The sequence below is a fragment of the Mastigoproctus giganteus genome, chromosome 10 (assembly GCF_048544385.1).
Source record: "Mastigoproctus giganteus isolate SK-2022 chromosome 10, ASM4854438v1, whole genome shotgun sequence".
In the NCBI taxonomy this organism is placed as follows: Eukaryota; Metazoa; Arthropoda; class Arachnida; order Uropygi; family Thelyphonidae; genus Mastigoproctus; species Mastigoproctus giganteus.
The window spans coordinates 95,350,418-95,377,860 of NC_143584.1; the positions used below are offsets into that span (position 1 = coordinate 95,350,418).

Genomic DNA, 27,443 nt, shown 5'->3' on the forward strand with positions numbered 1-27,443 from the left:
TCCTCGGAGCAATATGGCCGTAGTTGCTAATGCTCCTAAAAAAAAAAAAAAAGATTTGGCTTAGTAGTGGCAACAAAAAAACGCTTTCATCTTCTCTAACAGTTTGTTTAGTTCTTTGAATTTATTCAGACTACTCATTTCCACAACACCAGACAAGTTTTTCCAACAATCAACTACCCCTTGGCTGAAGATAAATTTCTGTATATCCAACCGGCAACCATCCTTCCTCGATTTGAATTTTTGTCCCTCAGGTTTGTAGTCTGAACAAGAGAAAGGATTCCATCAACATTAAACTTGCTCAATCCATTTAAAGCTTTAAACACCTAAGTCAACTCTTGGGTGCCTAGTCTCCAGGTGCTGCAGTTTGCAGAACTGAAACCTTTCCTAGTAAGAGCACCCTCTTGTTTCTCCCACTAATCTTGTTACTCCTGCACCACTTTCAGCAGATCTACATCCTTCCTAAAATGAGGCCCATGAGCTGCCCTAGGAGCCTGTCTGCATTGCTCAGGGAACTGAGTCACTATGGGGATAATTGTGAGTCCTATCTGACTCAATTATCCCCAGGTCTTTTTCATTCTTTAACAATCCTCAGTGGTATCACACGTCACACTGAGGATACTGGAGAATGAAAAAAGACCAAATTATATTATTCTAGGATTACTACTATCCATATGTAGTACCTTGCATTTATCAATATTAAACTTCAATTGCCACTTCTCAGCCAATATGCCCAATTTTCTAGGTATCATTGCAATAGTGCACCCATTACTATCATCACTACTGTCATGCAAACCTTCTTATCATCTGCAGACTTATACATTAAGTCTGATATGCCATCATCAATAAATATAGAAAACAAGAATGGGCCCAGCACTGAACCCTGGGAGAACTACTAATCAAGTTAGTCTAAGAAGAAGAGCAGTGCTCATTGATTACCATTCTGCCATTCAACCATCCCCTTATCCATAGCAGTAACTTACCTCTATTGCCACCCTGTGCCAATTTGTACATCAGTCTTATGTAGAACAGTATCAAAAACTTTAATGAAAAATCTAAATAGTATATGGTGTAAGAACTCTTTTTTGCATCCAGTTTCTTTGTTACTGCATCATAATATCCAATCAGGATTGTCCCTTAACAAGTCAATTTTGTGACTGCACTATGACTGCATTCTTGTAGAGATAGTTCTACATTATTTACTTTTGCCAATGAATCCATAATTTTCCCTAGAACAGAAGTCAAGCCTATGGGTCTGTAATTACTTACTTCACCCTTTTGATTCTCTTTGTGAATTGAGATTTTACAATTTAATTTTAATTTTCTCATAATTCTGATGAAAGGTTTGCTGACCACTTTTGCTTCTTCTCTCAATTTAATTAGGAAGTTTCATCTTCCCCAAGCCCCCTTTTTGCATTTAGTTTCAAAAATTTCTTTTCAGCTTTCCTCTCAGTTATCACAAAATCCTTTAGCTCCCTATTAGAATTTTATACATTTCTGGCATCACCATTGTTAAAAATATTTCTCCTGTGTGAATATAGATGAAAAATATCTGTTCAGTTTCTCAGCAACACGAGCAGGATCATCACCAATTAAACCACTGATATCTAGCAAACTGATGTATTTATCTTTCCTTTTCTAAGTTTTACATAAGTAATTAAGGTTTTGCTGCTTTTCTCTGCATTCTTTATCAGAGACTTCCAGAATCTGCCAGCTTGCTTAATTTACTTTGTGACTTGATTGTAGACTACTTTATATCTGCTGTAGGAGTCATTAGCATTAGGAGAGGCATACGATGCAAAAAAGCAAGCTTATGCAGCATCAGCCAAAAAAAAAAAAAAAACAACCCCATTTCATCCCTCCGTTCATTCCAAATTTCCTGTCCAGCTTGGCCTTAAATTTATTTAGGCTATTAGCTTCCACAACAAAAGATGGAAGCCTGTTCCACCAATTAACTACCCGCTGTCTAAAGGTAAATTTCCGCACAACTATTCTACAACTATCTTTCCTCAATTTGAAACTGTGCCCCCCCTCAGGTTCTTAGTCTGAGCAAGACGAAGAATCCCATCAGCATTCAGCTTGCTCAACCCATTCAAGGCCTTATATACCTCAATCAGATCACCTCGCAGGTGCTTACTCTCCAGGCACTGCAATTTGCAGAACTTAAGCCTTTCTTGGTAAGAGCACTCCTTTGTTCCACTTACCAATTGTGTTGCCCTTCTTTGTATTCGTTCTAGCAACTCTACATCTTTCCTAAAATGAGGCCTCCAGACCTGTACACAGTACTCTAGGTGTGGCCTGACCATTGCCTTGTATAATGGGATTATCACCTCCCTGTCCCTGCTAGAAAAATTCCTATATATCATTGACAAGACTCCATGACCTGCCCTGCCCTGGCAGCCCGCCTGAACTGCTCAGCAAACTTCATATTTGGCTGCACAATTACCCTCAGGTATTTTTCACTTTCCACTTCCCTGAGTGTACCACCCAGTTGGTATGTTTCTCTTCAGTTATTGCTATCCATATGCAGTACTCTCAGATGGTAGATGACTTTCATCAACCATTGAAATACTACCACTTTGCTTATTGGAGGCTTGAAGTGGTGAAACCCATGTTTAGTCTCTAGAGCAAAGTTTCTGGCATCCCCCTCTCCCCATACTTCTCCTTCAACCCATGCACTTTACCCAAGCACGTTACGGTACTAAGTACTATAGGTTCTAATACCTCTCGTGTTTGGGGTTCACATAAAAAAAAAAAAAAAAAAAACTTTGCATTTGTCAATGTTAAACTCCAGTTGGAGTAGCATACTATCATTACCAACCCTGCCAACCTTTGTATCATCTGCAAACTTAGACATTAAACCTGATATACCTTCATCAATATCATTGATAAATATACAAAACAACAATGGGCCCAACACCGAACCCTGGGGAACTCCACTAAGAACATTTGTCCACGAAGAGCAGTGTCCATTGATTACCACTCTTTGTTGTCTCTCACTCAACCATCCCTTTATCCATTGTAGCAGCTTTCCCTTGATGCCATATTTCTCCAATTTGTATAGCAGTCTTCCATATGCAACAGTACCAAAAGCTTTCCTGAAATCCAATATATGATATCAAAATTATTTTTGGCATTCACATAAAAAAAAAAAAAAAAAACTTTGCATTTGTCAATGTTAAACTCCAGTTGGAGTAGCATACTATCATTACCAACCCTGCCAACATTTGTATCATCTGCAAACTTAGACATTAAACCTGATATACCTTCATCAATATCATTGATAAATATACAAAACAACAATGGGCTCAACACCGAACCCTGGGCAACTCCACTAAGAACATTTGTCCACGAAGAGCAGTGTCCATTGATTACCACTCTTTGTTGTCTCCCACTCAACCATCCCTTTATCCATTGTAGCAGCTTTCCCTTGATGCCATATTTCTCCAATTTGTACAGCAGTCTTCCATATGCAACAGTACCAAAAGCTTTCCTGAAATCCAATATATGATATCAAAATTATTTTTGGCATTCACATAAAAAAAAAAAAAAAAAAACTTTGCATTTGTCAATGTTAAACTCCAGTTCCTTTGTGACCACATCATAGTAAGCAATCATATTGGTCAGACAAGACTTCCCTTTCACAAACCCATGCTGTGCCTTAACTATTACTGCAGCCTCGTCTAGATGATCCTGCAGTGCTTCTTTAACCAGTGATTCCATTATTTTCCCCAGAACACAAGTTAAACTAACAGGTCTGTAATTATTTGTGTCACTTTTTGAACCTCGTTTGTGAATTGGTGATACATTTGTGCACTTCCAGTCCATGGGGACCTCCCCTGGGTCCAAGGAAGCTCTCATAATTATGGCTAAGGGTTTGCTTGCTTCCTCTGCTGCCTCCTTTAATATAACTGGATAGATCCCGTCCACCAAAGGTGCCGTCCTTATGTTTGACTTCAACAATTTCTCCTCCACTTTGTTGTCAGTTATTACAAAATCACTTAGCTCCCTGTTAGTGTTTGATAAACCTTTGGCACTCCCCTCATTGAATAACTCCTCATATGTGAATGTAGATGCAAAATGCTCATTCAGTTTATCAGCTACTTCAGCTTGATCATCAATAGTCAACCCATTTATGTTAATTGGTCCAATCTGATTCATCCCTTTCCTTCTACAGTTTACATAAGTAAAGAACTCCTTGCTGTTTTCCTTTGCATCCTTTGTCAAAGATTTCTCATAATCTGCCTTTGCCTGCCTAACCTCCTTTGTGACTTGATTACAGACTAGTTTATATCTGCCACAGGCTTCTGTATCGCCTGATACTTTATATGCATCCCATACATTCTTCTTCTCTGCCACTAGCCTCATTAATTCATCTGACATCCATTTAGGCCTAAACCTTGAACAGTATTTCTTAGTTGGAATGAAAAGTCTAGTAGACTCCAAAATTAAGTCCCTAAAGGCTTCCCATTTGGAATTCACTGTTGATAACATCATCAGTTGTGATCCCACTGTACAGAATTTAAAAACTGTATGAGACCTCTGTAGTTACCTTTATGAAAGCAAAAGCCCTTCCCTTTAGCCTTAATGGTAGTTACATCTTTAAATAATTCCCACATCAATACACTGTGATCACTGTCACCCAGTGGTTCCTTCATCTGCAGATTCTTAATGCATTAAGAATCACTACTGATAATCATATCAAGACTATTACTCTCTCTGGTTGCCTCTCGAACATGTTGCTGTAGAAAACAGTCATCCAAAAAAATCCACAAAAGTCTTGCTAGTGTGCGAATGACCAACCCACAAGTTCCAGTCAATATCTGGAAAGTTAAAATCTCCCATTATAAGACATTCTGATTTACTGGTCCACTCTATTCTTCTGCACAATTGCTCATTATACTCATCAGATTCATTAGGCCTATAACACACACCTACTCTAATTTTTCCTTTCCCAGTGCTTATTTCACATCAAACAAACTCAACACTGCATTGTCCACCAACATCAATTGGATGCACTTCCTTAGATTTTGTGTGTTTCTTAACTAACAGCATAACTCCTCCTCCCTTCCTATACACATTGTATTCCCCAAATTCCAACTCTGCACTGCCTATATCTGTGTGACACCACGTCTCTGATATCCCAACAATATCTGCCTTTGATGTCTTGACTAGCACTTCAAGCTCATCAAATTTATTAACTATACTCCTAGCATTGGTATACTTGCATGTATACATGCACCTATTCCTGCTCCTAGCCACCCTAACACAGCCCATGTATTTACTTATTCCACTGTTACTACCAGTAGTCCTGGAAATCTCCATTACCTTGCTTTCCAGTCTGCTGCCCATTCTAATAGAAGCAGTGCAAGAATCACTTTTGCCTTTGCCTGCGGCCACTGTTAACCTTTTAGTCTGTGTATTCCCCACACTAGCAGTTTCTGACCCACCTAACACTGCCTCGATAGTATCAGAAAGTATTCTTGCACCCTTTCTATTCTGATTTACTGGTCCACACTATTAGCGGTATCTTCTATAGAAGATACTGCTAATAGAGTGGACAGGATACTGCTTCATTGTAGAAGCAGTATCTCCTGTCAACAAGCACAGACCAGGAAGGTCTGTGCTTGTTGACAGGTCTGTGGCCCAGATTACTGGAATTCATCAATCTGAATTTAATAATTTATTAGCATTACCATTAGTAGAGGAATATGATTCAAGAAAGCAAGCTTATATAGCATCAACCAAAAAAAAAAAAAAAACCTTCCTGTTACACCCAACCATTCACTCCAAAAGTTTATCTAGTTCATCCTTGAATTTATTTAAATTGTTGACATCCACTACAGATGGAAGTTTGTTCCAACTATCAACCAACTGCTGACTAAAGGCAAATTTCTGCATATCTATTCTACAACTATCTTTCATCATTCTGAATTTATTCCTCCTCAGGTGCAGAATCTGAGCAAGAGGAAGTATCCCATCAGCATTGAGCTTGCTCAAACCATTCAAGTCCTTATACACCTCAATCAGATCACCTTGCAGGTCAGGCACAGTTTGGCAGCTAATGCCATTGTGCCAATAAACCTCCATTAAAACCAACTTCGCAGGTTCCTAGTCTCGAAACTCTACAATTTGCAGAACTTAAGCTTTTCTTGATAACTGCAAGCTTTTGTTCCACTCACTAATCTCGTTGCCCTTCTCTGTACGCCTTCTAGCAGCTCTACATATTTCTTAAAATGAGGCCTCCAGACCTGTACACAGAAGTCAAGGTGTGACCTGATGACCACTGCCTTATACAAGGGGATAACCACCTCCTTATCCCTGCTAGCAAAATTCCTATATATCATTGACAAGGCCCCACGAGTTACTCTTGTAACCTGTTTGCACTGCTCAGAAAACTTCACATCTGACTACACAATTACCCCTAGATCTTTTTCATTCATCACTACCCTAAGTGTAGTACTGCATAGTTGCTATGTTACTCTGGGAGTTACTGCTGCGCATATGCAGCACTTTGCATTTGTCAGTGTTAAACCTCAGTTGCCACCTCTCAGCCCATATGCTCAACTTTTCCGTATCCTGTTGCAGTAGCATACTGTTATTAACAACCCTTCTAGCCTTCGAATCATCTGCCAATTTGGACCTTAAGCCTGATATACCTTCATTTATATCATTGATAAATACAGAAAACAACAAAGGGCCCTATACCAAGCCCTGGGGAACTCCACTAATAACATTAGTCCACGAAGAGCAGTGTCCATTGATTACCACTCTCTGTCTTCTCCCACTCAACCATCCCTTTATCCATAACAACAACAACTTGCCCTTAATGCCATACTGCTCCAATTTGTACAGTAATCTTCCATGTGCAATTGTATCAAAAGCTTTCCTAAAATCCAAGTACAGTCGATTCTGGTTATTTGGGACACATCGGGACTAGTGCATTTTGACCGATTAAGCGGCTGCCCCAATTATGCGAAGTTTCACGTACATAGTTAAAATACAATGGATCCCCATTTTACAATTGATTTTTCTGTATGATAAAATCACATTACAATGGACTCACCATAGTAAAATACTGTTCACTATACAATATGCAGTAAGCACCTGTCATTGTGATTGCGTTTGCGAATTTTGTGCTAATAAAATCAAAATCAATCAATCAATCAAGCGTTTGCAAATTGAATTTTAATTCCGTTAAACAATTCTAATAATCAAAAATTGAAGGAATATTATCCACAGGCTATAAAAGTAAAGATATATCAAACACAAATTTACACTTTATTACCTTACCAATTAAAAAATTAAATGATACATGAAAATTGGAAGAATATTTTCCACAGGTTAGCAAAATAAAAATAAATTTACACTTACGTGCATGGCTTAATTAATACATACTGTAATATGTGCATACTAACTAGGTGATATTTCTGTTTGCTAACATTTGTGGGTGGGGGTTAAAATTTAAAACCTTAAAAAAGATAAGCAATCAATAACGAAGAACACGCCACACACACAAAACACAAGTAACACGATACTCGCAAGTGAGAATGGAGTAACAAGTTACGAAGCTTAAAAAATAGGAATGAAGAGAAGATTCTGAAAATTTGTTTTTTATATGATTGAAGATTTCATTGAAGAGGAAACACATTTCACCATAACGTGAAAAACCCACAGAATTCCAGCTATTGGTAGTATCGCAAATTCAATAAGGTCGAGTTTGCTATCTGTTTGTAATAGATTACACTAACAGAAAAGCCCAGTACACAGGGGACAGCTAATTGTTTTTTGGTTGTAACCTCCAGAAATCTGACCGAACCACGTGGTATGATCGGCGACAATCGTAGGGTAGTCTCGAGTGCTGCAGTCTCCTGCCCCAATTAAATGGCATATTGTCGTAATTAAGCGAAGTAAACCCTGGCTATTTTCTTGATTGGGTTCTGTTCTTTAAGATTTGTCCCAAATAAAAGGCTGCCCCAATTAACCGGTGGCCCAGATAACTGGAATCCACCTTATATGGTATCAAAAGAAACCTGGGGAACTGGTATCATCCAGTTCCCCAGGTTTCTTTCTTATGTTTAACTTCAACAGTTTCTCCTCCACTTCCCTACAGAATTCCTCATGTGTGAATGTCGATGCAAAATACTTATTCAGTTTGTCAGCTACCTGAGCAGAATCAATAATTGAACCATCAATATCAAGTGGACTAATCTGATTCATCGCTTCCTTCTACACTTTTACATAAGTAAAGAAGTCTTTACTGTTTTTCTTTACATCCTTTGCCAAAGATTTCTCATTATCTTCTTTCTCTTGCATAACCTCCTTTGTGACTTGATTATAGACTAGCTTATATCTACCATAGTCTTCTGTGTCATCTGATAATTTATATGTATCCCATGCATTTTTCTTCTCTGTCACGAATATCATTAGTTTATCTGACATAAATTTAGGTGTAAACCTTGAACATTATTTCTTAGTTGGTATGAAAAGTCTAGTAGCGTCCTTGAATGCATCCCATTTAGAATTTGCTGTTGGTAACATCATCAGTTGGTCCCACTATATAGAATTTAAAACTGTCTGAGACCACTGTAAACACCTTTATGAAATCAAAAACCCTTCCCTTTACCCCTGATCGTGGTTACATCTTTGAGTAAATCCCACATCAATACATTGCGATCACTGCCACCTAGTGGTTCCTTTATCTGCAGATTCTTAATGCATGAATAATCACTGCTGATAATCATATCAAGAATATTACTCCTGGTTGCCTCTTGAACATGCTGCTGCAGAAAACAATCATCCACTAAATCCACAAAAGTCTTTCTAGTGTGACCATTTAAAGTGTGACCAACCCACAAGTTCCATCTATATCTAGGAAGTTAAAATCTCCAATTATAAGACAATCTGATTTACTGACCCACTTTATTTCTCTGTACAGTTTTTTGTTGTACTCATCAGTCATTATTCCTATAACACACTCCTCTTAATTTTGCTTTTCCAGTGCTTATGTCACACTAAACTGACTCAACACTGCACTGTCCATCTATGTCATCCAGATGCACTTAATTGGATTTTATGTGTTTCTTAACTAACAGCATGACTCCTCCTCCCTGTCTCTCCTTTCTGTACACATTGTACTCCCTAAATTCCATTTCTTCTTGCTTTATATCTGTGTGACACCACGTGTCTGCCTTTGATGTCTTGACCAGCACTTCAAATTCATCAAATTTATTTACTGTATTCCTAGCATTGTTGTTCATGCACATATATCTGCACCTTGGGTGACCAGATTTATAAAACAAAAAAAAAAATGGGACAATCCTGGCGAGTTGACATGATTCGACTGTCATACTAGTTAAAACAATCTTGTACTTATGTCATGTCAACTAGCCATAACTGTTTAGCTTGATTAAAATTAATATAGGTTTACTTATATATTTATTGCTGTCTTAGTCTCACATTAACATTATCAAATTACACAAATCTTTATTGAGCAGATGATCCAGGATATACACTATTAATATTTTTGTCATATTTTTTAGATGACTGAATTTCTGCCAATAGGTTTGGCTGTTCCTTTATGAAATATTAAAAGTCCATACAAGAAATGTCTTTAAAATGTGTTTTTGTTATTAATATTGCCTGTATAGTTTCAACGGACAACTGGTTCCTTTCATTGGTTCAAAATGCGTTCATTAGAGAAAATACCCTCTCTAATGATGCATTTTACCCTGTATTCCTAAGACAAAACTCACAATGTGTATTATGTTCCCAAATCTAATGTCTTCATTTTTCATTGTCTGAATTATTATTATTATTATTATTATTATTAGCCATAAGGTGCAAGGAAGCCTGAGGCTTATGCTGCACCAGCCAAAAAAAAAATTTTGAATTACCCTGAGAGAGAACAAAAGTCAAAAGTAGAAGGGAATCACCAAGAAAGAGAAGAATGGTGATATCCAGCTCAGGACCCTGGGTGTGCCAAGCCCATACTCACCAGATGTGAGCCCCTGGGGAATTGTCTCAGTCCACCTGTCGCTAGTCGTCACACCACATTTTTTTCATTGATCAATCTTAGATTCACATATATTCTTCACATGATTCATTTCATTGAATAGTTAATCTTCATCTATTGCTTTTAATATGTTGGTGTCAATTTTGGATATGTTTTGGACACACTGTTGAACAACACACCAAGATGGAGGGATATTTAACAAAACCCATTTAAAGTCACATAGCTCTGCAAAAGGCTTGGCCCAGTTTTCCACATATTCTAGGAAAGTATCTTAGAAATTGGTGACAGTTTCAACAAATTCAACATCTCTGATGACACCATCCTCAGTTGGTTTTTGAGGTCCAGGATAGCAGATGTAAAAAAATGTTGCTCCTTTCTGTTGAGCATCAGTTCTGTCAGGGCACTCAGTTCTTGTGCCACTTCACTGCCACAAATGTCCTCTCGTTCAATCTTTTTGATAGTGTGATTACACATTTTAAGTTGGCTGTGAATGAACCTGAACCAGAGCAGGGACTGTGAATTATTAAAAAAATCCCTCAAGAGTTTGGGGCTTGTGATAGAAAATATGACTTGAGACCATCAAACATTTTGATTATTCTTTCCACTTCAGCTAGCAAGAAAGCCAATCACGTTTTCACACTTCCTAAAAGTTACTTGTATTCCACTTCAACAAAATTGCAGAAGTATTTCAGTGCCTCAACTCTAATAGTGAAAATATGAAAATGTTGAAACACTTTGTGAATAATTGATTTTGCATCAATTGGCAACATATCAGCACTTGTTTGCAAAGCGTTATGCATGATGTGTGAAGCACGGTGTACCCCCAAGATGTTCATTTTCGTGTTCTTGCTTAACTTATGAAAGACATTATTCTTGCCTTTTCATGCGATGCCTCCAAAGTTGGTGTTCCGGTTGTTACCACAAAATGCGATTATCTTGTTGGTTAACTTATATTACTCCAATATGGACAGAATGTGATCCACTAATATCTCAGACGTTTCTCCTATGAGATTTTGGAATTCCAACAATTTCACTTGTATTCCTTTCATAGGTATAAAATACGTCATCAAAACTGGGACCAACTTCAGGTTTGAGTGATTTGATGAATCTACCGTAACAGATACATATTTTGCCTCGCGTAAGTCACTCATCACTTCACGAGATACAAATGGAGCCAGTATATTCACAACTATACTTTCACATATTGTTCTTGCACATATGAAACTTTTTGAGAATAAGTTTTGTATGATGGTAGATGTGCAATCCACTGATCTGAACGAATGGTTATGCTTGATACAATGGAAACCTAGCAATCCTTGTGCAGTGAGACTTTTCCATTCACCATTTACATCTTGTTGTTTTGTTATGAAAGAGGTTAGTTTACGGCTTGCACTTTTTGCTGCAACTGCTTCTCTGTGCTTCTTTTTAGCAGGGTGCTGTGTAATATCTGAATGACCGCCATGTTCAATAGAAAATTCAGCTGTACAAACAGTACATAAAACTTTACCATTAACCTTATGACTTTAACATAATAAAACACGCCTGCGTGCTCTGGATTCATAATTTATTTATTTTTTTGTTACACAGAGCATTAAAACTATGATAAATGAATTAGCTTTCGGCTGGGTGGCAGCCTTCATCAGATTAAAATACTTTGAATGGCAGTTAGAATAGAGATGCACTGCCAGGATGGTACGTGAGACACGAGGTTAATTGTTTGTTGATGTTTGTGGCTGTGACGTATGGTGGTGACGTGGCCAGCGTTTGTCTATGGACAGAATTACTGTTTCTGTGATGGGGTTAAGTTGACAACCACTGTTCCTGTTCAACGAGGTATCCGAGCATTTTATACTTAACGATTCCAACCAGGTGCGCCTTAGGTAATGGTGGGACTTGTCTACAACCACGACATCGCGGTGTGGGTCGATGTGGGTCCTCCTCTCAACCGCCCGAACCTTGCTAACTCGCGCCTGGACACACTCCAGCTCTGCAGATGAAAGGCGCAAAGAGATCACCAGAGTCAAAGTAGACCTTACGAGGTGTGGCTACCCCATCAATGTCCTTAACAGATGTGATCTACAAGCACGCGACAACATGACGACCAACAGCAACGCCAACAGTGACGAGTCTTCCACGAGGGCATTCATCCCATACTACCCCAACCTGTCACAGCAGATCGGTAGAATCCTAAGATCGCCAACAGCAACGCCAACAGTGACGAGTCTTCCACGAGGGCATTCATCCCATACTACCCCAACCTGTCACAGCAGATTGGTAGAATCCTAAGATCGCATGGAGTAAAGTGCATCCAACTCCCAGGCAAGAAACTGCGTTCTCTCCTTTCCAACATAAAAACACCTGTCCCCACCCTTCTACAGAGTGGTGTGGTCTATCGCATCTCTTGCCGTGACTGCACGAGCTGCTACTTTGGAGAGACTGGTCGTCGTCTCGAGAAACGCCTCTCAGAACATAAAAGGGCGATCCGTTTGGCGGATGTAGAACACTCAGCTATTGCCGAGCATGTCTGGACAACCCACCACGACATCGACCCACACCGCGATGTCGTGGTTGTAGACAAGTCCCACCATTACCTAAGGCGCACCTGGTTGGAATCGTTAAGTATAAAATGCTCGGATACCTCGTTGAACAGGAACAGTGGTTGTCAACTTAACCCCATCACAGAAACAGTAATTCTGTCCATAGACAAACGCTGGCCACGTCACCACCATACGTCACAGCCACAAACATCAACAAACAATTAACCTCGTGTCTCACGTACCATCCTGGCAGTGCATCTCTATTCTAACTGCCATTCAAAGTATTTTAATCTGATGAAGGCTGCCACCCAGCTGAAAGCTAATTCATTTATCATAGTTTTAATGCTCTGTGTAACAAAAAAAAAAATAAATAAATAAACTTATGACTTTAAGTTAGGAAAGAGAATTCTTTTTTCAAGGTATCAAAACCTATAGTACTTAGTACCGTGCATGGGTTGAAGGAGAAGTATGGGGGGGGGGTGCCGGAAACTTTGCTCTAGAGACTAAACATGGGTTTCACCACTTCAAGCCTCCAATAAGCAAAATGGTGTCAACAAACTGAATTTATAATTAATTACTAGACCCTTCAAATAATGTTACTGAGTTTACATCACCACCAACATATCAATACTTTGAAAAACACCAGAGGAAATACTAGATTTCATTCGCACATGTCTATCGCATCGGCCATGCTACAAACAAAAGTTGACTGTCGTGTGCATTATAATGCCACCTGTGGAAACTATATGAAAGCTATCTGAATCACATCTTACTGGATTATAGTGCCATCTGTTGGAAATAGGTAAGCTTCTTTACTAATTGCATAGTAAAGGCAAAAAATTGCATAGTTAGGTTAAAGTTTACGAAAAAGAGGAAATATAAGAGAAATGGGAAGCATTGTTTAAAAAAAATGGGACATTTGGCGTCCCGTTTACATTTTTTCAGAGCAGTGGGATCAATGCTGAAAAATGGGACAATCCCATTAAAAACGGGATGTCTAGTCACCCTACCTGCACCTCTTCTTACTCTTACACTAACACAGCCTATTTACTTGTTCCATGATGACTCCCAGCAGTCCTTTAAATCCCCAGCACCTCGCTTTCTAGGCTGCTGCTCATTCCAATAGGAGCAGTGCAAGATCACTTTCACCTCTGCCTGCAACTACTGTATAGTATACTATAGTATATTATATAATATTGTCAATTAAATTGTACTTTTTAGCTAAATACATATAACGACTTAGATTTTACAAACGTAACATAATTAATTAATACATAACTTGATACGGAAGTTATATAAACGGAACTCATAGATAATACTCGATACTGAAAAATATATATAGATATATAGTGTTATAACTGTGTTGGGATACAAGTTTAGGGTTATAATTTTACTGAAATTGAAATTTTAGTGAAATTAAATCGAAATCATGACTCAGACCAGAGTAGCAAAGCAAAAGGCTGAAGCTAATGGGAGTGCTGTGGCTCAGGGGAGAACTGAGGGGGGGCAGTTGCCCTCTGAATCACAGCCTTTTTAAAATGCACTGCGTGCTTGATGTTTGTGGAGCAATCGGGTACGGGACATGATACTGCCATGGTGGATATTCTTGTGTGCATGCGCGATGTAAGGAGTCTAAGGAAATCAGGCGACAACTCAGTGTTGTTATGGGCCTATATGAGAGCTTGAAGACAGGGTGGATGCCCTCGAAGGATCTAAATTGAGGGGCCCATCAAGCTCTCAGCTGCCCACATCAACGCCAGAACTTGCACTTGATCATCATGTAACACAGCAGCAGCAATCCCCAAGGCAGAATACGCTGGTCCTACAGGAACTACTAGTTGTTGGTGACTCTATTGTTAGGGAAACGGGGAACATGGTATGTAAAAAGGAAAAAAGGATAGGTGGAACAGGACCGGGGTATGTCTGCCGGGGGGGGGGCAAAGGTTGATGACGTAGAGCGGATATCATCTTTTAAGGGCACAAAAGGTGATATTGTTGTACATGTTGGCACTAATGATATTAAGAGTATGAGACCGGCGGAATTATTTAAAAAGTACAGGTCACTGTTGAAAAAAAGCCGTGAATTAGGGTTCAATTTGAAAGTTTCTGCAATTCTGCCAAGACACGATAGGAGGGAGTATATGACGAGAGCCTTGTAGATCAATTCGGCCCTGGAAAGATTCTGCAAGGCTCAAGGGGTAGAATTTTTTTCAGCCTGGTCTGTACTTGTTAACAGGAGAGACTGCTTCTACAGGGATGGGATACATTTAAATAGAAAGGGTGCAAGAATATTTGCTGATGCTATCAAGGCAGTGTTGGGTGGGTCGGAAAACTACTAGCTTGGGGGGGGATGCAAGGACTAATAGATTAACAGTAGCCACTGGCAGAGGTGAAAGTGATTCTTGCACTGCTTCTATTGTAATGAGCAGAAGCCTGGAAAACAAGATGCAGGGTACTTCAGAGACTGATGGGCATCATTGCGGTACAAGTAAACACATGGGTTGTGTTAGGGTAGCTAAGAATAGGAACAGGTACTGTATACTTGTGTGCACCCCAATGCTAGGAGTTTGGTAAATAAATTTGAAGAATTTGAAGCATTGCTCAAAACATCAAAGGCATATATTGTTGGGATATCAGAGACGTGGTGTCACACAGATATAAGGAAGGCAGAACTGGAATTTGGGGAGTACAATGTGTACAGAAAGGATAGACAGGATAGGAAGGGAGGAGGGGTTATGCTATTAGTTAAGAAACACATAAAAACCAAGGAAGTGAAGCCAGTCGACATCGCTGGACAGTGCATTGTTGAGTCAGTTTGGTGTGACATAAGCATTGGGAGATCAAAATTGAGAGTAGGAGTGTGCTATAGGCCTAATGACTCCGATGAGTATAATAAGAAACTGTACAAGGAAATAGTGGGCCAGTAAATCAGAGAGTCTTATAATGGGGGATTTTAATTTCCCAGATATTGACTGGAATTTGTGGGTTGGTCACTCATACACTAGCAAGTCTTTTGTGAATTTATTGGATGATTGTTTTTTACATCAGTATGTTCGGGAGGCAAATAGAAGAATACTCTCGATTTGATTATCATCAGTGATTCTTCAAGCATTAAGAATCTGCAGATAAAGGAAACCACTAAGTGGCAGTAATCACAGTGTGCTGAAGTGGGATTTACTCAAAGAGGTAACTACCATCAGGGGTAAGAGTTATTGCTTTCGTAAAGGCGACTACGATGGTCTGAGGCAGTATTTAAATTCTATACAGTGGGACCAACTGGTGATGTTACCAACAGCAAATTCAAAATGGGAAGCTTTCAAAGAATTTATCTTGGAAGCTACTAGGCTTTACATACCAAATGAGAAATATTGTTCAAAGTCTAAATGGATATCAGCTGAACTAATGAGACATGTCAGAGAAGAAAAATGCATGGGATACCTATAAATTAATGGGTGACATGGAAGCCTATGATAGATATAAGCTGGTCTGTAACCAAGTCCCAAAGGAGATTAGGCAGGCAAAGGCAGATTATGAGAAATCCTTGGCAAAGGATGCAAAGAAAAACAGAAAAGAGTTCTGTACCTGTGTAAACTCTAGACGGAAAGGGATGGATCAGATTGGTCCACTGGATATTGATGGTTCAACTGTTGATGATCCTGCTGAGGTAGCTAACAAACTAAACGAGTATTTTGCATCTACATTCACACATGAGGAGATATTCAGGAAGGAGAATGCCAGAGGTGAAGTAAACTCTGGCGTGAGCTAGATGATTTTGTAATAACTGAGAGGAAAGTGGAGGAGAAATTGTTGAGGATAAACATAAAAAAAGCACCCGGGGTGAATGGGATCTATCCAGTTATATTAAAGGAGGCAGCAAAGGAAGTAAGGAAACCCTTAGCCATAATTATGAGAGCTTCTTTGGACCTCAGGGGAGGTAACCGTAGACTGAAGATGTGCAAATGTGACCCCAATTCACAAAGGAGGATCAAAGCGTGACACAAGTAATTATAGACCTGTGAGTTTAACTTCTGTTCGAGGAAAATTAATGGAGGCACTGGTTAAAGAAGCACTGCAGGATCACCTAGACAAGACTTCAGTTATAGCTCGGACACAGCATGGTTTTGTAAAGGGAAAGTCTTGCCTGACCAATTTGATTGGATAATATGATGCAATCACAAAAGAACTGGTTGTAGGGAATAACTTTGATATTATATATTTGGATCTTAGAAAGGCTTTTGATACTGTTGCACATGGAAGACTGCTGCACAAATTGGAGCAGTTTGGCATTGGAGGTAAATTGCTGCTATGGATAAAAAGGGATGGTTGAGTGGGAGAAGACAGAGTGGTAATCAGTGGACACTGCTCATCGTAGACTAATGTTATTAGTGGAGTCCCTCAGGGTTCAGTGTTGGGTCCATTGTTGTTTTCTGTATTTATAATTGATATTGATGATGGTATATCAAACTTAATGTCCAAGTTGGCAGACAATATGAAGGTTGGCATAAAGTACTACATATGGGAAGCAGTAACCCAGAGTAACGTATCAACTCTCTGGTACTACACTGACAGTGGTAGAGAATGAAAATGACCTGGGGGTAATTGTGCAGGCAGATATGAAGTTTTCTGACCAGTGCAGACAGGCTGCAAGAGTAGCTCATGGTGTCTTGTCAATGATATACAGGAATTTTTCTAACAGGAATAAGGAGGCGATTATTCCCTTGTATAAGGCAATGGTCAGGCCACACCTTGGGTACGGTATACAGGTCTGGAGGCCTCATTTCAAGAAGGATGTAGAGCTGCTGGAATGAGTACAGAGAAGGGCAACAAGATTAGTGAATGGAACAAAGGGTCGCTCTTACGAAGAAAGGCTTAAGTTTTGCAAATTACAGTGTCTGGAGACTAGACACTGGCGAGGTGATCTAGATGTGTGTAAAGCCTTAATGGTTTGAGCATGCTCAATGCTGATGGGAATCTTCCTCTTGCTCAAAATAATCACCTGAGAGGGCATAAATTCAAATTGAGGAAAGACAGATGTAGGATAGATGTGCCGAAGTTTGCCTTTAGCCAGCAGGTAGCTTGTTGGTGGAACAGACTTCCACCCTTTGTTGTGGAAGTTGATAGCCTAAATAAATTTAAGACTCAGCTGGACAAGTATTTCGAATTAACAGAGTGGTGAAATGGGAGTGGTTTTTTTTTTTTTTTTTTTTGGCTGATGCTGCATAAGCTTGCTTTCTTGCATCATATGCCTCTACTAATGTTAATGCTAATGCTTCCTTAACCAGTGACTCCATTATTTTTGCTGGAACAAAAGTTAGACTAACAGGTCTGTTATTACCCGTGACCCTTTTGCACATCTCCAGTCAATGGGGACTGCCCCTGAGTCCAAGTAAGCTCTCATAATTATAGCTAAGCATTTGGTTACTTCCTTTGCTGCCTCCTTTAATATAACTGGATAGATCTCATTCACCCCAGGTGCCTTCCTTATGTTTAACTTCAACAATTTCTCCACTTTGCTCTCAGTTATTTCAAAATCACTTAGCTCCCTGTTAATTCTAAATGAGAAGCCTTCAGTCCCTGAAGGCTTCTCATTTAGAATTAACCGTTGATAATATCAGATGATCCCACTGTATAGAATTTAAAAATTCTCTGAGACCACTGTAGTCACCTTTTCGAAAGCAAAAACTTTCCCCTTACATTAGTTACATCTTTAAGTAAATCTGTAATGGGAAAAGTTCTGGACTGTCTAGGATCAGGAACTGTGTGCCAGGTGGGTTCCACGAATGCTAGTGCCAGAGAAAATGCAGGCTTTTGCTGATCTTTTGGAGCAGTATAAGACCATGGGCAGGGATTTTATTGACAACATCATCACTGAAGATAAGGAATGTGTATATGATATGTATATATGGGGGTAACAATATAATGTTCACATGAAGACATTTAGGACTCTGCCATTGGAAAAATCACATTTTACATCTTTTTTGGAAAAGAGGAGTTATTCTTGTGAATTTCTTTGAAGTGGAGCACATAATTCTGCTTCTCTATATGGGGCCAGAAGAAGCTGAAGGGAGAAACTACAAAAGTGAGGTGAGAAGAATAGTAAATTTGACAATAACAGACCCTATACCAATACCCGAACAAGGGAAAACATTGTGGAATTCAGGTGGGCTATTCCACATCCCAATACAGATCTGACCTTGTACTGTACCTGTTTGGCTGGTGATGTGCATAATTGAAATAACTGATTATGCAAATTGTTTGATGATAAAATCAACAAAAGTTCAGAAAATCAAAAGAAAAGAATTTTTTAAATTTCTTTTTTGTTTTCAATTTCATAATCAATTAAGACTCTTATTACACCCATCAAGAAGTGGCTGTTGGAGAAAGATAGCAACTTTTATGGTAGGAGCATACAGCCTCTGGTTCAGCGGTGAAAAAAATGTATACCAAGTGGTGATGAACGTATGGAAAAAGTGCAATGTGGCCTAAGCAGCCATTGCACCTAAAAACCCCATAAACAACAATAACGTGTGGAAAAAGAAATAATAAAAAACTTGTATGTAACATACAGTTTAAATTGTCATATCATCCAATAGTGCTACCAGATAAAAATTTGGAACCATTGGTTTTTCTGGAAAAAGCAAACCAAGTACCAGTTTTTTTTTTTTTTTTGTTTTTTTAAAAACTGGTACTTTGTTTTCTACAGTAAAAAAATCGTTAGGTGATGTCATACCTTTATGTAGGACCAGAATTCTCTCAACCATCACAGTCGAAGGATTATGTGGTTATATGATTATACGAATAAATGTCTCATGTTTAATTAAAAACTACATTAAAGTTCTATAAATAGATATGTATTAAAAGATTGTCATATATTCAATTCTCTCCACACATAACACATCAAGAAAAGCCTGGGAAGCCATCAACACCCCCCAAAAAATCCAACCAATGCCCCATGCCAACATGAGAACTGAAAACAATTGTCGAATTAATCCTTAAAGATTTATCTTACATTTACATTTATCTTATGTTTCTTAAGGATTAATTCGACAATTATTTTCAGTTCTCATGCTAGCATGTGGCATTGGTTGGGGTTTTTGGAGGTGTTGATGGCTGTCGGCTTCCCCAGGCTTTTCTTGATGCGTTATGTTGGGGATGAGAATTGAATACATGACAGTCTTTTAATTAAATATGTGACATTTATTTGTATAATCTTATAATCACATAATCCTTCAACTCTGAGGGTTGAGAGAATTCCGGTCCTACATAAAGGTATGAGGTTTCCTCTTATAATTTTTAACAAAGTTTCACTATACAAACAGTTCCCGCTTTACGAGTTATTTTTTTCAAGTATCAACAAAATCAAAAATATCTACATTAATTGCAATAAATAAATGATAAACATTCGTAAATATGGCATTTCAAGCCATGACCGTAGCTATACAGTACTACTGTAGTATTGTATAACTACATGTACTACTGTGTGTGTGTGTGTGCATTTTTGTTCAGACTGTCTCAGTCGAGAGTGTCTCACTGACTCATATAACATAAAGCAGTTACCACACTGATGCTACAAAGAGTGGTTGTGCTGATCTTCATTTTCGCTGTCTTGTCTTATTTCAAATTTATCCTGCTTATTAATACTGTACAGTATGCCGAAACGAAGTAATACTATGGTGAGTGATATTAATAAAAAGAAACAGCAAAGAGGAATAAAATTGGAAACAAAATATGAAATCATAAACAAACATGATATCATTATTCTGATATCATGTTTGTTTATGATGAAGGTGATGAAGAATAAACACTGTTTAATGTTTGTATGACAAATAATTTCTTTATTATAATTTGCTTGATTTTAAAGGCTATGTTTTCATTTCTTTGGATGAATAAATCATTGTTTAAGCATAAACTATTGTTTTGTTGACCTTCATTTAACATTCTCAAAGTCAACAGAAAATTAACAAGTCAAATTTCATTGTTGAGAACGTAACCCCTGTTTTTAACATCTATAGGAAATTAATTCCAGCTTTACGAGTGCGTGCTAGGAACAAATTAACTCAAAGTCGGGAACTACCTGTATTCTTAACTGTTAATTACTGAAATGATGAAAAGTTACTTTTTTACGAACTTATTAATCTACTCTTCATATCATTAATCGTAGAAAATGGAAATTTTCAGTTAATTTAAAGAAAAAAGTTGGATCCACTTGAATTGCAATGAAATACTTATGTTATTACTTGTGCATTTTGGTTAGTATACATTTCTTATTATACATTCTTAGGTCAGATGCGTTCTTTAAGACTGTTCTTCAGTAATAAAGAGTGTACCTGTGGACAACTAGTTATTGCTAGCAGAGAGAGTCAGTACAAAATTCTTCATTTTCATTATGGAGGATTAGATAAGTTGGCTAATGTATTTGAGGAATGGAATTTTTTCTCAAAGTCAATGAAGGTAAGCTAGAAGTCTGTTATTCAGTGAAGCAATTATTTACAAACTCTTCTGTGTCTTAGATACAAATGCATTTCACAAGCTAGCAAAATAAATTCGTGGAGAAGGCTTTCATCTATAAATTTTTTACATTAGCCTTCTGGGTGTTGCACAAAACAATATACAAGGTACAAAATAATGGATATACCTGATATGAGAGTAGTAGTTTGTAATGGCTGTATAGTTTTTTATTATTTTTTTAAGATACTTGTTGACATTAGACTTGAACTTTTGTAGATTGTAATTTTCTGGAAATAGTATGAAGGGAGGTTTTTCCAGCAAACTGAAATTGAAGGAATAAACAAGGAAGAAGAAAAGTTGATTCTATGAGTTTGAAGTTGGACAATAAAAGGATGCTGACTGGTTGCACTGGGATCACAATTCATTGTATGACAGTTTGGTGTATGAGACAATTTGAGAGGAGAGTGAGAACCAGATTTCCTCTATCTTCATCACTCAAGGAGCTTGAAATGTTCCTCTGTGAAGAATAGTCCAGTATTCCTCTTAAGGTTTATTTGAATCTATTCCTTGTAGAATACTAGCTGTTTTAAAAGCGAAGGGTGGCACAACACCATGTTAATGCATACCTGTAACTCTTATTACAGGTTTTTCTGTTATTTTGTCTGCCCCATGTATCTGACCCATTTGGGGATCATTTTGATCCTATTCACTAGATATTCCCAAAGTTTTTAATAGAAACAAAGAAATAGAGAAAGCGGAAAAACTTATTCCTGATTGAACTGAACTTTCAAAATGCAAAGGATTTAAAAAAAAAAAAAAACTATACAACCACCAAAATACAATAAATCACTAATTACTTAAAGACAAAAAAAACCACTGTTCTTTGGGAACTTAAAAGAAGTGCACCCAGTTGATATAGATGAACAGTGCACTGTTGAGTCAGTTTGGTGTGACATAAGCACTGCGAAAGCAAAAATAAGAGTAGGAGTGTGTTATAGGCCTAATGACTCGAATGAGTACAATGAACAGTTGTACAGAGAAATAGAGGGGGACAGTAAATCAGAATGTCTTATAATGGGGGATTTTAACTTCCCAGATATTGACTGGAACTTTGTGGGTTGGTCACTCACACACTAATCAGACTTTTGTGGATTTATTGAATGATTGTTTTCTGCAGCAGCATGTTTGAGAGGCAACCAGAGAAAGTAATACTCTTGATCTGGTCATCAGCAGTGAACATTCGTGTATTAAGAATTTGCAGATAAAGGAACCAATAGGTGGCAGTGAACACAGTGTACTGATGTGGGATTTACTTAAAGATTTAATTACCATCAGGGGTAAAGGAAAGGGTTTTTCCTTCCATAAAGGTGAGTACAGTGGTCTCCGACAGTTTTTAAATTCTGTACAGTGGGATCAACTGACGATGTTACCAACAGTAAATTCTAAGTGGGAAGCATTCAAGGAATTAATCGTGGATGCTACTAGAAGTTTCATACCTATTAAGAAATATTGTTCAAGGTTTAGGCCTAAATGGTTATCTAATGAGACTCGTAACAGAGAAGAAAAATGCATGGGATGCATATAAATTATCAAGTGACTCAGAAGCCTATGGCAGATATAAACTAGTCTGTAAATCAGGTCACAAAGGAGGTTAGGCAAGCTAAGGCAGATCACGAGAAATCCTTGGCAAAAGATGCTAAGAAAAACAGCAAGGATTTCTTTACTTATATAAACTCTAAAAGGAAGGGGATGAATCTGATTGGTCCACTTGACATTGATGGTTCGACTGTTGATGATCCTGCTCAGATAGCAAACAAACTGAATGAGTATTTTGCATCTACATTCACACATGAGGAATTATTAAGGTTTGAAAATGGCAGAAGGTTATCAAATTGTAGCAGGATACTTAATGATTTTGTAATAACTGAAAGCAAAGTGGAGGAGAAATTGTTGAAGTTAAACATAAGAAAAGCACCTGGGGTGGATGGGATCTATCCAGTTATATTAAAGGAGGCGGCAAAGCAACTAAGAAAACCCTTAGCCATAATTATGAGAGCATCCTTGGACTCAGGGGAGGTTCCCACGGACTGGAGATGTGCAAATGTATCCCCAATTCACAAAGGGGGATTGAAGGGTGACACGAGTAATTACAGACCAGTTAGTTTAACTTCTGTTCCGGGTAAAATAATGGAGTCACTGGTTAAAGATGCATTGCAGGATCATTTAGACAAGACTGCAGCAATAATTCAGACACAGCATGGGTTTGTTAAGGGAAAGTCTTGTCTGACAAATTTGATAGGATATTATGATGTGGTTACAAAGGAACTGGATGCAAAAAATAATTTTGATATCATGTACTTGGATTTCAGGAAAGCTTTTGACACTGTTGCGCATGAAAGACTATTGTACAAATTGGAGCAGAATGCTATTAAGTTGCTACAATGGATAAAAGGATGGTTAAGTGGGAGAAGACAGAGGGTGGTAATCAATGGGTGCTGCTCTTCGTGGACTAATGTTATTAGTGTAGTCCCACAGGGTTCGGTGTTGGGTCCACTGTTGTTTTGTATATTTATCAATGATATTGATGAAGGTATATCAGGCTAAATATAAAAATAGCGAAATGCTTAAAGTTATGTTTATACTTGGTATATCAGGCTTAATGTCGAAGTTTGCAGATGATACAAAGGTTTGCAGGGTTGTTAATGACAGTAATGGCAGTGTGTTACTGCAACAGGATCTAGATAATTTGGGCAGATGGGCTAAGAAGTGGCAACTGAAGTTTAATCTTGACAAATGTAAAGTACTGCATATGGGTAGAAGTAACCCCAGAGAAATGTACCAACTGTGTGGTACTACACTTAAGGTGGTAGAAAATGAAAAAGACCTGGGAGTAATTGTGCAGGCAGATATGAAGTTTTCTGAGCAATGCAGACAGGCTGCCAGGGCAGTTCATGGGGTTTTGTCAATGATATATAGGAATTTTGCTAGCAGGGAAAAGGAGGTGATTATCCCTCTGTATAAGGCAATGGTTAAATGCCTTGAGTACTGCGTACAGGTCTGGAGGCCTCATTTTAGGAAGGATGTAGATTTACTTGAGCGTGTACAGATAAGGGCAACAAGATTGGTGAGGTGAATGAAGGGATCCTCTTACCAAGAGAGGCTTAAGTTCTGCAAATTGCTGTGGCTGGAGACTATGCACCTTCGCGGTGATCTGATTGAGGTGTATAAGGCCTTGAATGGGTTGAGCACGTTGAATTCTGATGGGATTCTTCCACTTGTTCAGATTACGAACCTAATGGGGCATAAATTCAAATTAAGAAAGGACAGATGTAAAATAGATGTGCGGAAATTTGCCTTTAGTCAGCGGGTGGTTAATTGCTGGAGCAAACTTCCATCTGTCGTTGTGGAAGTTGATAGGTTAAATAAATTTAAGGAGGAACTGAACAGGCATTTGGAGGGAATTGTGTGATTTTTTTTTTTTTTTTTTTTTTTTGGCTGATGCAGCATAAGCTCATACACTTGCTTTCTTGCATCACATGCCACTACTACAACTACTAACTCAGTGTTTATTTAGTAATTGGTGATGTTATTCAATTCCAGTTTTTGGGAAATAATGTACCAGTGTATTCAGGCATGTTTGATGCAGGTGCAAAGACTTTCAGCAGTTTATGAAGATTGTTATGGATTTCAGCAGGAACATTTTAAATGCAGTCTGTGGCTCCTTCAGTGTAAACTTGCTCCATCATGCATCCTCATACATAAAACTTAATTCAAATGATATCTGGAGAAAGTGGTGGCCAGGTTATTGGACACTTTCAGCCAATATGTGTGTCGCTGTGTATATTGAACATTCAGCAGTACCCTGAGTTTTAGGATGTGGCTGAATTTCAGCACACTCAGAGCCACATTTTCTAAGAAAATGAGGGAATGGAATTTACCAAGAAAAGAAAAAATGTGTATTGAAATAATTTGATAAAATTTACCCAGTAACTTGCTGCTTTATATCTGTCAATAGAGTTTCCCAAAATACCTGCTCAGACAAAGGTGAACTCATGCTATTTGTCTAATAATGAGGATCATCTTGCGCCATCACCACATGCGAATTTTGGAAAACTCCCATGTGCAGAGAATGCATGTCAGTAATCCCTGCTCTGACGAATTGGGCTTTCTTTCATTTTTACAAATCTATCATCTATTTGTGCTGACTCCAGCAGCATCAGCAAGTTTAATGGTTGTCACTGTCTTCATATGTCAGTCCATGATAAGGATGTAAAATTTCTCCATGCAATCCATAAAATACATTATTATAAAAAATTGCCTGTGCAGACAAAGGTTCAACCACCCTTGGTTGTAGATCATAATCACTTTGTTAAGAATATCCTCTTATTCTGTGAAAGAATCAAATGTACTTCTTTTCAGCTTTGGATATGCTAGTGAATTCTTGTTGCTGATTTTTTTTGCATTTATTTTCATGCCAAACTTTGTTTTACCGTATATTATTATTTCACCTATGATGATTTATTACTTAAATCAAGAAAGTATTTCCGAAAAAACTTCAATAATGCAAGTTGTAACCATCTTCAGGGAGATGTTGCTGTCAGTTTTCGGGGATGAGATGGGCACTATTCTCAGAGATATTAAATCTGATTATTACATGTTCCATTAAAAAAATAAGTATAATAAAAATATACTTCTTTGAATTAACAGATGTTGACGGCAGTGATTTTTTTTTTTTTTTTTTTTTTGGTTAACAAAACTCACTGTCATAGGTTAGCATTTCTTTGTGTAATTGTAAATAATACGTTTAATTAAATATAAATAGTATTGTAAATACGAGGACATATCAAAAACCTTTCCCCATTACCTTCTTCTGTGTATTCTACAAATTATCTTTTATTAACTGTATTGCTTGTTCATCTAGTAATAAAAAGGCCAGAAGTTTCATTGCTCTAACTATTATGTTTCTTTTGTTAAGGAGCTTAGTTTGTGACAGTGTCATCATTGATAAAGTTGAATATTGATCCATTATCAAATTCGTGTTTTTGCAAAGCACACAACGAAGCACTATCCATGAAGAGATGTCTACGGTGTATGGGGATATCTGCCCATTGTATAATGTAAAACATTGGGGTCAGTTCAGGTGCAGCAAGGAGAGTGTCCATTATGAGGGAAAAAAGTGGGCAGCCATCAGTGGACAGAATTTGTGGAGAAAATTGAATAGCTGATCATTAGCATTAGTAAAGGCACATGATGCAAGAAAGCAAGCTTATATAGCATCAGCCAAAAAAAACAAACAAAAAAAACCCTCATTTCATCCATCCACTTGCTCCAAATGTTTGTCTAGTTCTGCCTTGAATCTATTTAAGCTATCAACTTCTACAGCGACGGATGGAAGTTTGTTTCGGCATTCAACCACTCTCTGGCTAAAGGCAAACTTCCGCATATCTCTCCTACAACTGTCTTTCCTCAAATTGAATTTACATCCTCTCGGATGATTATTCTGAGCAAGAGGAAGAATCCCATCAGCATTAAGCATGGTCAAACCATTCAAGGTTTTTTACACCTCAATCAGATCACTTTGCAGGTGCCTAGTCTTCAGACACTGTAATTTGCAAAACTTAAGCCTTTCTTCATAAGAGCAACCCTTTGTTCCATTCACTAATCTTTTTACCCTTCTTTGTACTTGTTCCATCAGCTCTACATTCTTAAAATGAGGCCTAGAGACCTGTACAGTACTCAAGATATGTCCTGACCATTGCCTTATACAAGGGGATAATTACCTTATCCCCTAGAAAAATTCCTGTATATCATTGACAAGACGGTCTACACAGAAAACTTCATATCTGCTGGCACAATTACCCCCAGGTCCTTTTCATTCTCTACCACTGTCATTGTAGTACTACACAGTTGATACGTTACTCTAGGGTTCCTGCTTCGCATATGCAGTACTTTACATTTGTGTTAAACTTCAGTTGCCATCTCTCAGCCCATCTGCTCAACTTTTCTAGATCCTGTTGCAGCAGCAGCGAACTGTCATTAGTGCCATTAACAGCCCTGCCGACCTTCGTATCGTCTGCAAACTTGGACATTAAGCTGATATACCATCATCAGTATCATTAATAAATAGAGAAAACAACAATGGACCCATCACTGAACCATGGCGTACTCCACTAATAACATTAGTCCACGAAGAGCAGTGTCCATTGATTACAACTCTCTGTCTTCTCCCACTCGACTATCCCTTTATCCACAGCAGCAGTTTGCCTCCAGTGCCACACTGCTCCGATTTGTGCAGCAGTCTTCCATGTGCAACAGTATCAAAAACCTTTCTAAGATCCAAATATTGATATCGAAATTATTCTTTGCATCCAGTTGCTTTGTGACTGCATCATAGTATCCAATCAAATTGGTCAGACAAAGACTACCCCTTAACAAATCCGTGCTGT

General features: G+C 38.1%; 1 protein-coding gene across 1 annotated transcript in view; it reads left to right on the plus strand.

Annotated features, from left to right (window-relative positions):
• Nucleotides 1-27,443, plus strand: part of TBC1D16 (TBC1 domain family member 16) — a 272,554-nt gene that overhangs the window by 121,204 nt on the left and 123,907 nt on the right. The window contains exons 6-7 of the mRNA XM_090382977.1: nt 20,831-21,000; nt 25,036-25,041. Coding sequence (XP_090239103.1) covers nt 20,831-21,000; nt 25,036-25,041 — 176 coding nt within the window. The remainder of the gene's footprint in view (nt 1-20,830; nt 21,001-25,035; nt 25,042-27,443) is intronic.